This window comes from Capronia epimyces, assembly GCF_000585565.1.
Source record: "Capronia epimyces CBS 606.96 chromosome Unknown aczIQ-supercont1.9, whole genome shotgun sequence".
NCBI classification, from domain to species: Eukaryota; Fungi; Ascomycota; class Eurotiomycetes; order Chaetothyriales; family Herpotrichiellaceae; genus Capronia; species Capronia epimyces.
In genome coordinates this window covers 854,016-865,636 of record NW_006912912.1, presented here as the reverse complement: position 1 = coordinate 865,636, position 11,621 = coordinate 854,016, and the positions used below count along the sequence as shown (strand labels likewise).

Here is an 11,621-nt window from a genome sequence, read left to right as displayed (position 1 = left end):
GACGGAAGGGTGCGGACGCCGAAAGGGCCCAAGGAAAAGGCAACCGAGTAGGAATGGTGGTCATTTGATCCTGACTGTGTAAGGCTGGAGCCGGGTTTTGGAGCCGGGATGCCGCTGAGTCGCGTGGTCTCTGGTTCTGTTCCGACCGCTATTACTGGGACTACTGCAGTCTGGTAAGGAAGTGGTTGATATGCAGGTAGAGGCACCAAGCTACTGGGCAGGCCTAAGGAGCCTTGGGAGAGAATTGATAAACACCCGTGGACCCGAAGCTGCCGGTACCAAAACCAAATCATTACGGCGTCACAAGGATATGGATTGCATGCCTGGTTCGAGTCTAGTGTGAGGATCAGCTTGAGATGTGTCCGTAGTATTTGGTACGGAGCAGTATCTATTATGTTGTATGTACATTAACCTACGGAGGACACTGTATCTGTACCTAATATGTTGACTGTATTCTGTAGCTGTAGTCTGTAGTTGTACTCTGTATGTACATTAACCTTACGGAGGACACTGTATCTGTACTTAATATGTTGACTGTATTTTATAGTCTGTATCTGGAGTCTGTAGCTGTCGTCTGTATCTAGAGTCAGTAGTTTAATCTGTCGAACACATCATCGTGTCCGAGCTGGATGGATATCATGTCATGAATCAAGAATACATCGTAGAGCTGAGCTAGGCCAGGCCTTTAGTTTAGTTCAGCTTTAGTCTTGTCTTGTTTGCTGTCTTCGTCGCAGTCGGTATCGTACAGATAGGTAGGTAGTCAGCTAAGTATGTAGATAGGTGGTCAGGTAGATAGGTGGTCAGGTAGATAGGTGGTCAGGTAGATAGGTGGTCAGGTAGATAGGTGGTCAGGTAGATAGGTGGTCAGGTAGATAGCTGGTCAGGTAAGGTAGGTAGATAGTCAGTTAGTCAACTAGGTAGGTAGTCAAGTAGGTAGATAGGCAGTCAGTCAAGTCCGTCAGTCATTTAGTCAGCCAGGTAGGTTTTCAACGAGCTAGTCTAGTCAGTCAGTCAGTCAGTCCAGAGTGGGAAGTCTGAAGTCTGAAGTCGGCATTCGGCCGGCAGTCGGTGGACGGTGGGAGATGGTAGGTGGTCGGTAGTCGGTGGACGCTGGACGGTGGGAGATGGTAGGTGGACGCTGGACGCTGGACGCTGGACGGTGGACAGTGATCGGTGATCAGCAGAGAGAGGTGCTAAAGCAAGGGCTAATAAGGGCTAACTTAGAGGAGACCAGATCAGACCAGACCATCTGCCCTGCATTGCCTTGCCTTGCCTTGCAGATTACATTACGGGTAATTAATTACATACCTAACTGTGCAGCTGGATGGAATGGTGGATGTTGCATGGATGGTGGATGGATGCTGGATATACGGTACTCGGCGTAGACCCAACTCCAACCCCAGCATCGATTGTCCCGACACCCGAACTTGACTTGACTTGGCTTGACTTGACTTGGCTTGACTTGACAGCAGTGTGGGAGGGAGGGACGGTCTGTACTACGTACCTACCTGCATACCTGCATACCTCCTTACCTATCCATCTAACATCAGGTAAGGTATGCATACTCATACTCATGCAGGCAGGGTAAACCAAGACAAGGCAAGCCACGGCAAGACAAGGCAAGGGAAGACAACCTAGTACCTCGATAGATGACAGACCCATGCGGCAGATAGGCGTATAGGGACCAGGTAAGATAGGTATAGGTAGGGTCACATCTTCATGACACCTGCATGTACTCCTAATCCGTATGTCGGGTCCAGCACAGATATATGAGTGCACAATGTAGGATACAGCACAAATATATGAGATGAGTGCACAATATACCTACCTGATGGTATGTATGTACTCTGTTCTATACCTACCTAGGTACCTTAGGCAAACAAGTCATGCATGGCTTTTCATTTTCATTTTCATTTTCATTTTTGGCCGTCTTGTACTCAGTAATCCCTACCTAGCATCAGTTCCTAGATATACATTTCCACTGCTTCCCATTTTGGCCAAGTCCCGCTATTTCTGCCCAAACTCACGCAAAGGAAACCCCAAGGAAACCAAGGAACAGCCAGTGTGACTTGGAGACGTAATAGAAACTCCAGAAAGCCCAGACCCAGATCCAATCCAAGAATCAATGTCCACGTCAATGACAAGCGCATATGCATCCAAGAATCAATGTCCATGTCAATGACAGTCGCATATGCATGCCCGTTGAGATCCAACCAGAAACTGAACTCTATGCAATTGCATACATGAACATTACGCGTGGCCAAAGCCGCGCAGCATCTATGGAGAAGGCTTCCGGGAACAAAGCCAAAACTCTCACAACTCCCAGCGCCACGCTCAGCAGAGTAGAATGACTCCTCCCAAGAAACAAGAAACCAATGACTGTGCCTGGAAATAAGAAACAATGACTGTCCCTGGAAACAAGAAACAATGACTGTCCCCGAAGTAGGTTCAATCAGGAAAGATTCATTCGTCGTTGAAAACATGTCCAGGCAAGGTCGGCTTGGTTCAGCGGTAATGGACGGCATCACTCGCAATTTCAGTCAGTCTTTTGGGCTGTAGGCACACCACCTCGGCTTTGTTGTTGACCGTGATGTGGGCTGGAACATTGCTGTGCATCGGGTATCGGGCTCGTCGCTCAAGTTCATCCAGCGGAGTTTGGGACCGTATATATTTGGTACGGCCGTCCTCGTGACCTTTCCAGTCCCAGCTTTCGAAGCGGCCCTTGGTCAAAGCGGACCAGACCAAGCGGCGTTGACGCTGGCACGTAACGACATCTTGCGTGATCTTCTTAAAGTCCCATTTCTTGTTGGCCTCCTCTTCGAACGCCTTGAAAACAGCTTGAGTTGCAGCATCTTCACTGGTCGCCAGGTTGACCTCTTCCAGTGGGTCTGTACGTAAGTTGAACAGCTGGGGTGGATCGATCGGACATGTGATGTATTTCCAGTCGCCTCTTCGGATCATCATCAACGGTGCCACGGTCCCTTCACCCATGTACTCGGCGAAGACGGTGTCGTGGCCACCACTGCCCCCGTACAAATGAGGCAACAACGATTGGCCGTCCATCGGCAATCCCGGCACGAGCTGGGATCCGATGAGATCCACGAGGGTGGGCATCAGATCCAGGGTCGACACATTCTGGGGTACGCGGTGAGGAGTGAATTGGCTCGGGTGGCTGATGAGCATAGGCACTCGAACCGAATTCTCGAAATACGACATCTTGTACCACAGCCCTCGCTCGCCCAACATGTCTCCATGGTCACCGGAGAACATGACGACTGGTGTGGTGTCAGTCGACAGGCTCGACGCGGGGTTGCTGTCAGGGGTCAAAACTTACTTGTGTCATCATCCAATCCGCACTTCTTGATCACGTCAAGCAATTGACCAATGCAGTCGTCCACGTAGCTCACCGCGCCGTAGTATGCACGCCGAGCCCGCTTGATTTGCTCGTCGGTGAAGTTGTGGCCTTCCAATTCGCAGACGCGCCTGAGACGCTTGCTGTGAGGATCCTGCTCTTCTGGTTTGATGTTGACGTTGGGGAGGTCGATATCGACGCCCTCGTACAGATCCCAATACTTCTCCTCAATTGCATAAGGGTCATGAGGGTGGGTGAAAGATACGGTCAGGGCAAATGGCCGCTTTCCAGGCGCCTGACGTGCATAATCATACAAATACTGCTTGGACTTGTACAGCACCTCCTCATCATAATCGAGCTGATTGGTACGCACACAAGGCCCTGCCTGCAGGATAGAGCTACTGTTGTGGTACCATTCCAGTCTGCGGTCAGGGTCATCCCAGTTTACCGCCCAGCCATAGTCGCCGGGATATATGTCCGCAGTCAATCGGTTTTCATACCCGTGCAACTGGTCTCCAATAAAGTGCATCTTGCCCGCCAAAGTAGTCTCATAGCCTGCTGCTCGCAGGTAATGGGCGTACGTGGGTGTCTCGGAAGGGATGGAGCAGGCATTGTCGTAGGAGCCGATCTTGGAGGGGAGTTGGCCGCTGATCAGGCACATGCGAGAAGGGGCGCAGAGGGGTGAATTGCAGTAGGCCGAGTCGAAGACGACGGACCGTTCAGCCAGTGTGTCAAGATTCGGTGTCTTGATCTGAGACTTAGGGTTATGCATCTTCAACAGAGGAGCGGCCAGTTGGTCAGCCATGATAAAGAGGATGTTTGGTTTTGCAGGGAACAGAGGAGTCGAGTAGCCGTCAGCACCATTGAAGCCATTGGGAGGTGAGATTGGCGGAGAGGCCGGGAATGGATTGTAGGAGCCCATCTCGAGGTTGTTTGCTACGTGGTGCGTATGTGTGTGTGTGAGTGTGTGTGAGTGTGAGAGAGAGCGTGTGTGTGGTGTGTGTACGCGTTGAATATGGCGCTGGAGCAGGTTTGCTGGGGATGCTAGATGCTCTTGGGAGGAATTGAACAGACAGAGAAGTGAGAGAGCAAGGAGGGATATATAAGACGAAGACAAGGAAAGTCACGGAGCTCCAAGTGGTCTTCCAGTGGGATTGTGTGGTAAGCCGCGGCGGCAACAGCGTAGAGCGGGCAGAAAACGAGCAGCAGAGACAGAGGAAAGATTACTGCTCCTGGTATGAGCGTATGTGGGGACGTGGCATGCGAATGAGCAGTGCGACTCTGGCGGGCGGTCAAAGGGCCCTGCGCCTGAGCACGCATGCCTCTGCCTCGCGTGTCTGGCCTCATCTCCATCTCTTTCTTTCCTTTCCGCCTGGTGGCAAGATTAATTGCGGCGACACAACGACAAGCAAAGGGATGACGACGAAGAGGAGCCGATGCGACCTTATGCGTTTGTTCCATTCGGCGCATTCGCAGCAAGATGGGACTTTTCAACTGATGGCAACATTTTCTGGGGGGAGCACGCCATAGTTTGCCACAATCGGGATAGTCGAACAGCGTAGGCGGTGAGAACAATCGATCCCGGAGCCTTGGCCCTGCCGGACTCCTTCGGGCCCTGAGCCTTAGGGGAGCCCTTCTCGCCTGTGACTAGGTCCGTGCCAGGCTTCTCCTGACCCCTGTTAGGTGCCTGTCAAACACATCAACCGGGCTTAGGGGCCTAAGGGCCTGAGTAGCCGACCACGATTGGAGCAACCCTTCTCGAGCTCTCCCCTCTAGGGCCTAGCGAATCCCTTGTGTCGCCAAACCTCCCTCACTCTCGTCAAACTGCTGTGTACTAATTTAGTAGACAGCCAATTCAATGTATCCGTACGGATAATTAGGTATTTCCCCTGGCACGGAGTACAAGGCTGCAAGGCGGGGGTGAGGCACACGCAGAAGGCCCCCAATCAACGGCATCTCCTCGTCTACCCTGCCACTCAAGCTGTACCTAGGTATTTAGTCGTAATGATTGTCGATCAATCATTGGAGGCTCGTGGATACTACAGTAATATGCTGGAGGCATGCCAGTCCTCCCGATGCTGACGACAATAGTAAGCCTCTAGGTATCTGTGATGATAGCCTCGTGCAATGCAACCTCCGTGCTTCTATATGTCGAGACAGACTCAAAGTACTCCGTATGGAGGAATTTAATAATTAATCAGTTGGTCCCAGTTGAAGTTGGTTTGACGCTATAACCAACTTGAAGACCTCAGCGTTTGCCAAGACTCCCAGCCCGCAGCCTGATCCTCCGCATTGGAGCTGTGTCCAGCGTCAAGCTGAACCACTGCGCTCAACCAGTCGCATCTCTGCATCCATTCATTTGTACTCCGTCCATAATCCATTCATTTACGGTCTACGGTGTTCAGTGTTCCACGTATTGTCTATTGTCTATTTGGCTTTTTCTGACGCAGAAGGGTCCGAGATCACCGTTCTCCACGAGTTGCAGTCTAATGTCTCGTCGCATTGAACTCCAACCATCATGGCCGACTTCGAAGAGAGCCTACAGATCGCCGACTCTGGCGAGGGCGACGTTGTGATGGGCACGGCCCCAGAAGAGCACGAGGTGGAAGAAGAAACCCCAGAGGGCGCAGGAGAGGGCGAGGGCAACGAAAATCTGGATGCCAACGGCTCCTCTTCTCCAACAACCCAAAATCCTCAAACCATTTTCCTCGAATACCTGAAGTCGCCGATTGTACAGCTTGTTGTTGGCGCAGGCGACAAAGAGACGATATTGACGGCGCACAAGGCTATTCTCGAGCAATCGCCGTTCCTCAAAGAAAAGCTGTCAACCTTCAACGACGACGACCTTCGCATAGATCTCCACGATGAGCATCTGGATGCCGTCGTCTGCTTCCTGCAATACCAATACACTGGGGAGTATTTCCCGCGACGCCTCTCGAACGATACCCTCGAAAGCGATTCCTCTGTTCCCGCCATCGACGACACGGGTGATCGGCTGTTGAAACATGCGCGCGTGTACACTTTGGCAGGGAAACTAGGCATGCCGGTCCTCAAGACTCTAGCGCACTCGAAGATCCACCTTATCAACTCCAGCGCCGTCGGCGAGATTGCATATGCCAGATTTGTATATGGCAACATCCCGCCCGAGGACGTCAATATTCGCAAACCCGTCGCCGCATTCTGGGCGACACGGTCGCATGTCTTGCGCCACGAAGCCGAGGCAGAGTTCAAGGCCATGTGTTTGGAGTACCCGCAGTTCGGCTTTGATGTCCTGAGTCTAGTATTGGACCAGCGGGAAAAGAGGGCGAGAGAGCGTGAAGACCACGGCACACCCGGCGGCACCAGAGGCAGGAAGAGACTACGACCCAGCATCAATGTCTGAAAAGGAGAGGTGCATCATCGTTTGCTGCGGAGTGTTCCCCTCGTCGCTTAAGCTGTCTCGATGGGCGGACTCGATGGCGGCCGACGAGCTGACTTGCTAGTGGCTTATTTTTCAGCGCTCACCTTCAAATTTGTACCACATCACACGTGCGGAGGGATAAATGGGATATCACAGATGGATAGGCTGTATTAGAAAGCAAATTGTAGCGCCCAGCTGCGAAAGTTCGGAGGCGCATCTAGAGGAAGAAACAGGGCCGTGGTACTCATGGTTCCTATGTCATCACTACATGCACAAAGGACGCCAGGTCATGTTAACCCATGTCGTGGAGGGCTTGCGTACGAAGAAACATGCCGGCTGTAGCCGCTCGACTGTGCGGATACATGGTACACAATTGCATGGTCAAAGTAGAATACGGTCTCAGTCTCGGGGCACGGCCGGAGGAATGTTTCTGGTTTGGGGCGCCGAGGCAGGCCAAAATTAGTCACGTGGTTTGACGGCCGGGCCAATTAATTATGATGGTACTTTGGCTGACTAATAAGCCTACCTAGGTAGGGTATCTTAGGGTCCCAGCTCCGTTTTTCCGTTTTCCGTTTTCTCTGCGCTTGCGCGGGGTCTCATCTTGCGCCTCTGTGACCCCGGCTTAGGCCTTTCTTTCTACAGTATCCGTCTCCGTACATGCGGCGCCGAGGTCACATATTATTAAAGTCACCTAGACCTACTAGCACGTTACTTGGTGGTCCTGCTCAGAGACCTTGTCCTTCACCACCGTTACCGTTATTGTTCCATGCCACATAGACCTGCAGTCTCTTATCTTCGTGTACAGTCTGACAGGCAATGAGTCCATGCGATCCTGCTAAGAGGGCCGACACCGCGCAGAGTTTCCTCTCCCAGCTGCAAACCATAGTCTGATTCGCAATCTGTCGGCCAATGTCAGATCTCCAAGATGGGCCTGATTATGCAGGCAATGGGACGAGCAGGGACACAGGGAATCGGACTTCGGTGTCAAGTGAAGCCATCTCTCCCTCTACTCCGCGCAAACCAAATCAAGCTTCGCCGACAGAGCAGCCAAAGAAGAAGCGCAAGGTGAATCATGGTTCGTCCTCCTTCTCATATGGTCCCCGGCTGCAGCCTTGATTGACCACTGGCCTTTAGCATGTGTTTACTGCCGTCGTTCGGTGAGTCAGATTCACTTCCGTGACTAGCGACACCGAGATTTGAGTGCGCAGGGAGGGACATGATAGGCTAACCGATGGTTCGTCTGGGATACACAGCATATGACCTGCGATTCGGTACGACTTCTCCCTTCTCCATGACGAGGATTCTGTCACCCCTTCAGAGGGTACTTTGGCTAATGCGACCCTCGCCGTGGGGCCATGTCTCAGGATCGACCTTGTCAACGCTGCATTAAGAGAAACATCGGACACCTGTGCCATGATGAGCCAAGAGAAGGGCACGGATACCACAAGAAGACCAAGGCCGACTCAGACGCCACAGGAGAGGAACAATCTCCCCCGCGAGATGACTCTGCCACGGTGCAGACCTTGCCAGGACCTACGATGATGGACAATGCTGGCCACACACTCCTGCAAGATGACAATATGGGCCTGAGACCGCCCACGAATGACACCATGTCCGTCTCTAATCAAGTCCCAGCAGCTCCAACTGCAGGGATCAATGGCAATGGTCAAGGTCGTAGGTGTACATCGAAGTCTGCCAGCTACTCAACCTGACGGTGTGCAGATTATGGATTTAATGACCCTTGGATTGGCGCGCAGAATCGCTTCCATGATATACATGCTTTCCATCCCAACTACTTGTTCAACGCCAACGAGGTCACGGATGAATATAACTTACTGAACGACTTTCTTAGCACTAGCCTTTTCGAAGAGACGGGGATGTATTCAACAGAGGAGTTTCAGGGTCACTTCAATGATCCCTCCTTCATGAACGCGATGGCGGCTTCCTCTCTTCCGACCTCTGGAATTGAATCCAACATAAGCCAGGATAACGGCCACACTGGACTGACCACGAACCAGAGCAATGCCCTTCAAGCCGCCATGATCTCTCGACCGTCCAGCGTGAAGCCCATTTCGGACAAAGCGCGAGAGAAGTACTATATGATGGCCGCAGACCCTACCGGCGCCGAACCGCCAGAAGAACGCATGAACAAGCTGCTTAAGGCGAAGTACGACGCCGGGATGCTGAGGCCATTCAACTATGTGAATGGTTATGCTCGGCTCAACAAATACATGGAAAAGAATATGAAACAATCATCACGCCACAAGATCCTGATGCAGTTGGACCAGTTCCGGCCCAAGTTCCGAGAGCGGATGCAGAGCTTAACCGACATTGAGCTCGTGCTCGTGGAGATGTGGTTCGAGAGAAGTCTGATGGAGTATGACAGAATCTTTGCCAGCATGGCAATACCAGCATGCTGCTGGAGAAGAACGGGCGAGATATTTCGGGCCAACAAAGAAATGGCAGAGCTGATTCAGGTCCCCATCGAATCGCTTCGTGACGTGAGTGGCTCTTCTTGAACCGACTCCCTGTGTGACTGACCCTTTTTTATAGGGCAAACTTGCCATTCACGAAATCATTGTCGAAGATCAGCTGGTCAGCTACTGGGAGAAGTTTTGCGCCATCTGCTTCGACCAGCAACAGAAAGCAATGCTGACTAGTTGTACGTTGCGGAGTCCGAAGGCAGACTCGGACGCCGAGATTCCATGTTGCTTCTCATTCACCATCCGCCGGGACAATTATAACATGTGAGTCTCGCCCATCTCATCATGTCGTCGCTGTCAGCCTAACAGGTGCAGACCATCGTTGATCGTGGGGAATTTTCTGCCCATAAACCCTGGCAAGCATTGACAGCCAGCATAAATGACATCTGTATGAAGAGATATGAGAATTAGACCTTGTTCCAACTGCGTTGCCTGTCCTTCCGCTTTTTTGTTCGTACTGGCTGGCGCTCTGGATAATGGTGACTGCTCTGGACGCGCCAAATGTCAAATGTCCGCAGGCATCAACTTTTGCAATCACGTGGTTTTCCACTATACCTACCCGTACACTTCCCACTTACTGCCCTCGCTCCATCCGCCGTCCCTCCACCCGTTCGACACATTTCGCAATGTCATCAGAAGCGTCCGCAGGCAAGGCGCAGTCTGTGCTTGGTATGCTGTGTGGTGCCACTGATTCCGAGATGCAATGTTAACCCAGGACAGACTTTGTGGCGCATGTTCAAGAACGTCTGAGCAAAGATGCAGATGCAGATGGAGATGCATCCTCTCAAGAATGCCCTGATGTCCTCTTCTACATACGAGCCTTACCTCTCCCACGAAAAGAGCTCAGCCCGAATCAACGATTGGAGTTCGACCGGAAAGGCGCCGCAATCTGGAACACTTGCTGCAAGCTGGTCACGAAGACTGGGACCCTGCAGTATTCTGCACACCTGGCTGAGGGTATGCGGATGGACGCATTTTTGCATTGTCTGACAACTGGCTGCAGTCCGGGCGCTCTCTTATCTTCTTCTCGAGAGCGCAGCAAGCTCCAGGCGTAAAGGTCCTAGAGATATCGAGCCAACCGCATGCGCTTTGGCTCATTCATTCTAGGTGAACCCCGGCTTTTCCAATGTGCTCTGAAAGCGGCAAGAGGGTGCTTAGGTGAAATATCTCGATAAAAGCACCATGCATTCTGCTGATGGATCCTACAGCCACTGGCCGACTTGAGACTGCGGCTAGGATTGTGGAACAGATTGCCTCCAAACAAGAGAGCATGTCATGGGCGCCGCAAGGAGCAGTCCGGAACAATGGCTATGTCGTCGACGATCTGAAAGAGCAGTATTTGTTGTTGCGAGTGGCACTGGTTTGTGATAACATGCAGAATATGCCCCAAAAGCAAAACAGCAGACTAACTGTAGGTAGGCTTGGAAGCAGGATCGCCTTGATTTGGCTGAGCACTTTTATGCCCAAATCGAGCCACTTCAGGCAAACCTCAATTCGGATCGGACGGTTCAGCTAATTGACCTCTGCTACGAGATCGGCGATGATCAGGTTACCCGCAAGCATGGCAGTCGTGCTGCGAAATGGTTGAAGAGGGCTTGCACAGTGTGCAGCTTTAAGAACGCCGAAACTACGGATGTCGATATACAGGACCTGAGACTCACCTTGCTGCACACTTACGGTAAGCATAGCGTGTTAGTCCAGCTGCCCACGTCTCATGCTTTAGGTAGTCAGAGCACTTCTTTTACAAGATGGACCCGAAACCGACGATGAGGCACACAGAACACTCCTGGTCTTGCGCGAAGTACTCACTTGACAAAATGGAATTTGTTTGTACACGTTCTTACCCAGCCAGGAATTTGGTCAGAAGCTTCCAGTCATATTGCTCCAGTTGGAGATACTCTCGCGCGACCCTGCCCCTGATGCCGAAACATTCCATACAGGTGAGTTATCTGCCGATACTCATCGGCCTCGGACCTTCTCTGAAAGATGTAGAACTTATGAAGATGGTACAATCTGTCCACATGACCCATCCAAATCACAAATTGTAAGTAGTTCATGGCCTTTCGAAGCTCTCCGGCTCAGTTAACAGTACTAGGATCCTGCATTACGTCCACAGGTTGAAATCTTTGAGGTGCGGCGTGCTTGGAGTTGTTGTACCTCTGACTAATACCTGTCGCAGCATCTCACATGCCACCAAAGTCGTGGAAAAATACATCATCACAAGACTTATTCCAGACGAAAACGACCAGTGGACTGAGAGTACCGTCCTTACGTTGACTTGGATGATGACCACCTCTTCCTACGATGCCTCCATAATACCTTCTGACATCTGTTCCGCATTTGACACAATACAGCAAGCATGGAACAAGACACTTAGCCAGGAGGG

The 11,621-nt window shown here is 51.7% G+C and overlaps 4 protein-coding genes across 4 annotated transcripts; 3 read left to right on the top strand and 1 right to left on the bottom strand.

Moving 5' to 3' along the window:
* Positions 1–2,505: 2,505 nt before the first annotated feature.
* Positions 2,506–4,274, bottom strand: A1O3_09308 (choline-sulfatase; the record flags this gene model as incomplete). The annotated part of the gene is made up of 2 exons (XM_007739402.1): positions 2,506–3,275; positions 3,335–4,274. 2 exons carry the CDS (start codon positions 4,272–4,274, stop codon positions 2,506–2,508), a joined length of 1,710 nt encoding a protein of 569 aa, XP_007737592.1.
* A 1,596-nt stretch (positions 4,275–5,870) lies between these two features.
* Positions 5,871–6,734, top strand: A1O3_09307 (uncharacterized protein; the record flags this gene model as incomplete). The annotated part of the gene is made up of 1 exon (XM_007739401.1): positions 5,871–6,734. One exon carries the CDS (start codon positions 5,871–5,873, stop codon positions 6,732–6,734), a length of 864 nt encoding a protein of 287 aa, XP_007737591.1.
* A 1,373-nt stretch (positions 6,735–8,107) lies between these two features.
* A1O3_09306 (uncharacterized protein) lies at positions 8,108–9,602 on the top strand (the record flags this gene model as incomplete). Its single annotated transcript, XM_007739400.1, has 4 exons — positions 8,108–8,426; positions 8,475–9,253; positions 9,306–9,499; positions 9,551–9,602. 4 exons carry the CDS (start codon positions 8,108–8,110, stop codon positions 9,600–9,602), a joined length of 1,344 nt encoding a protein of 447 aa, XP_007737590.1.
* A 259-nt stretch (positions 9,603–9,861) lies between these two features.
* Positions 9,862–11,048, top strand: A1O3_09305 (uncharacterized protein; the record flags this gene model as incomplete). Its single annotated transcript, XM_007739399.1, has 5 exons — positions 9,862–9,904; positions 9,956–10,192; positions 10,444–10,595; positions 10,655–10,913; positions 10,963–11,048. The coding sequence occupies 5 exons, from the start codon at positions 9,862–9,864 to the stop codon at positions 11,046–11,048; spliced, it is 777 nt and encodes a 258-aa protein (XP_007737589.1).
* Positions 11,049–11,621: the final 573 nt, after the last annotated feature.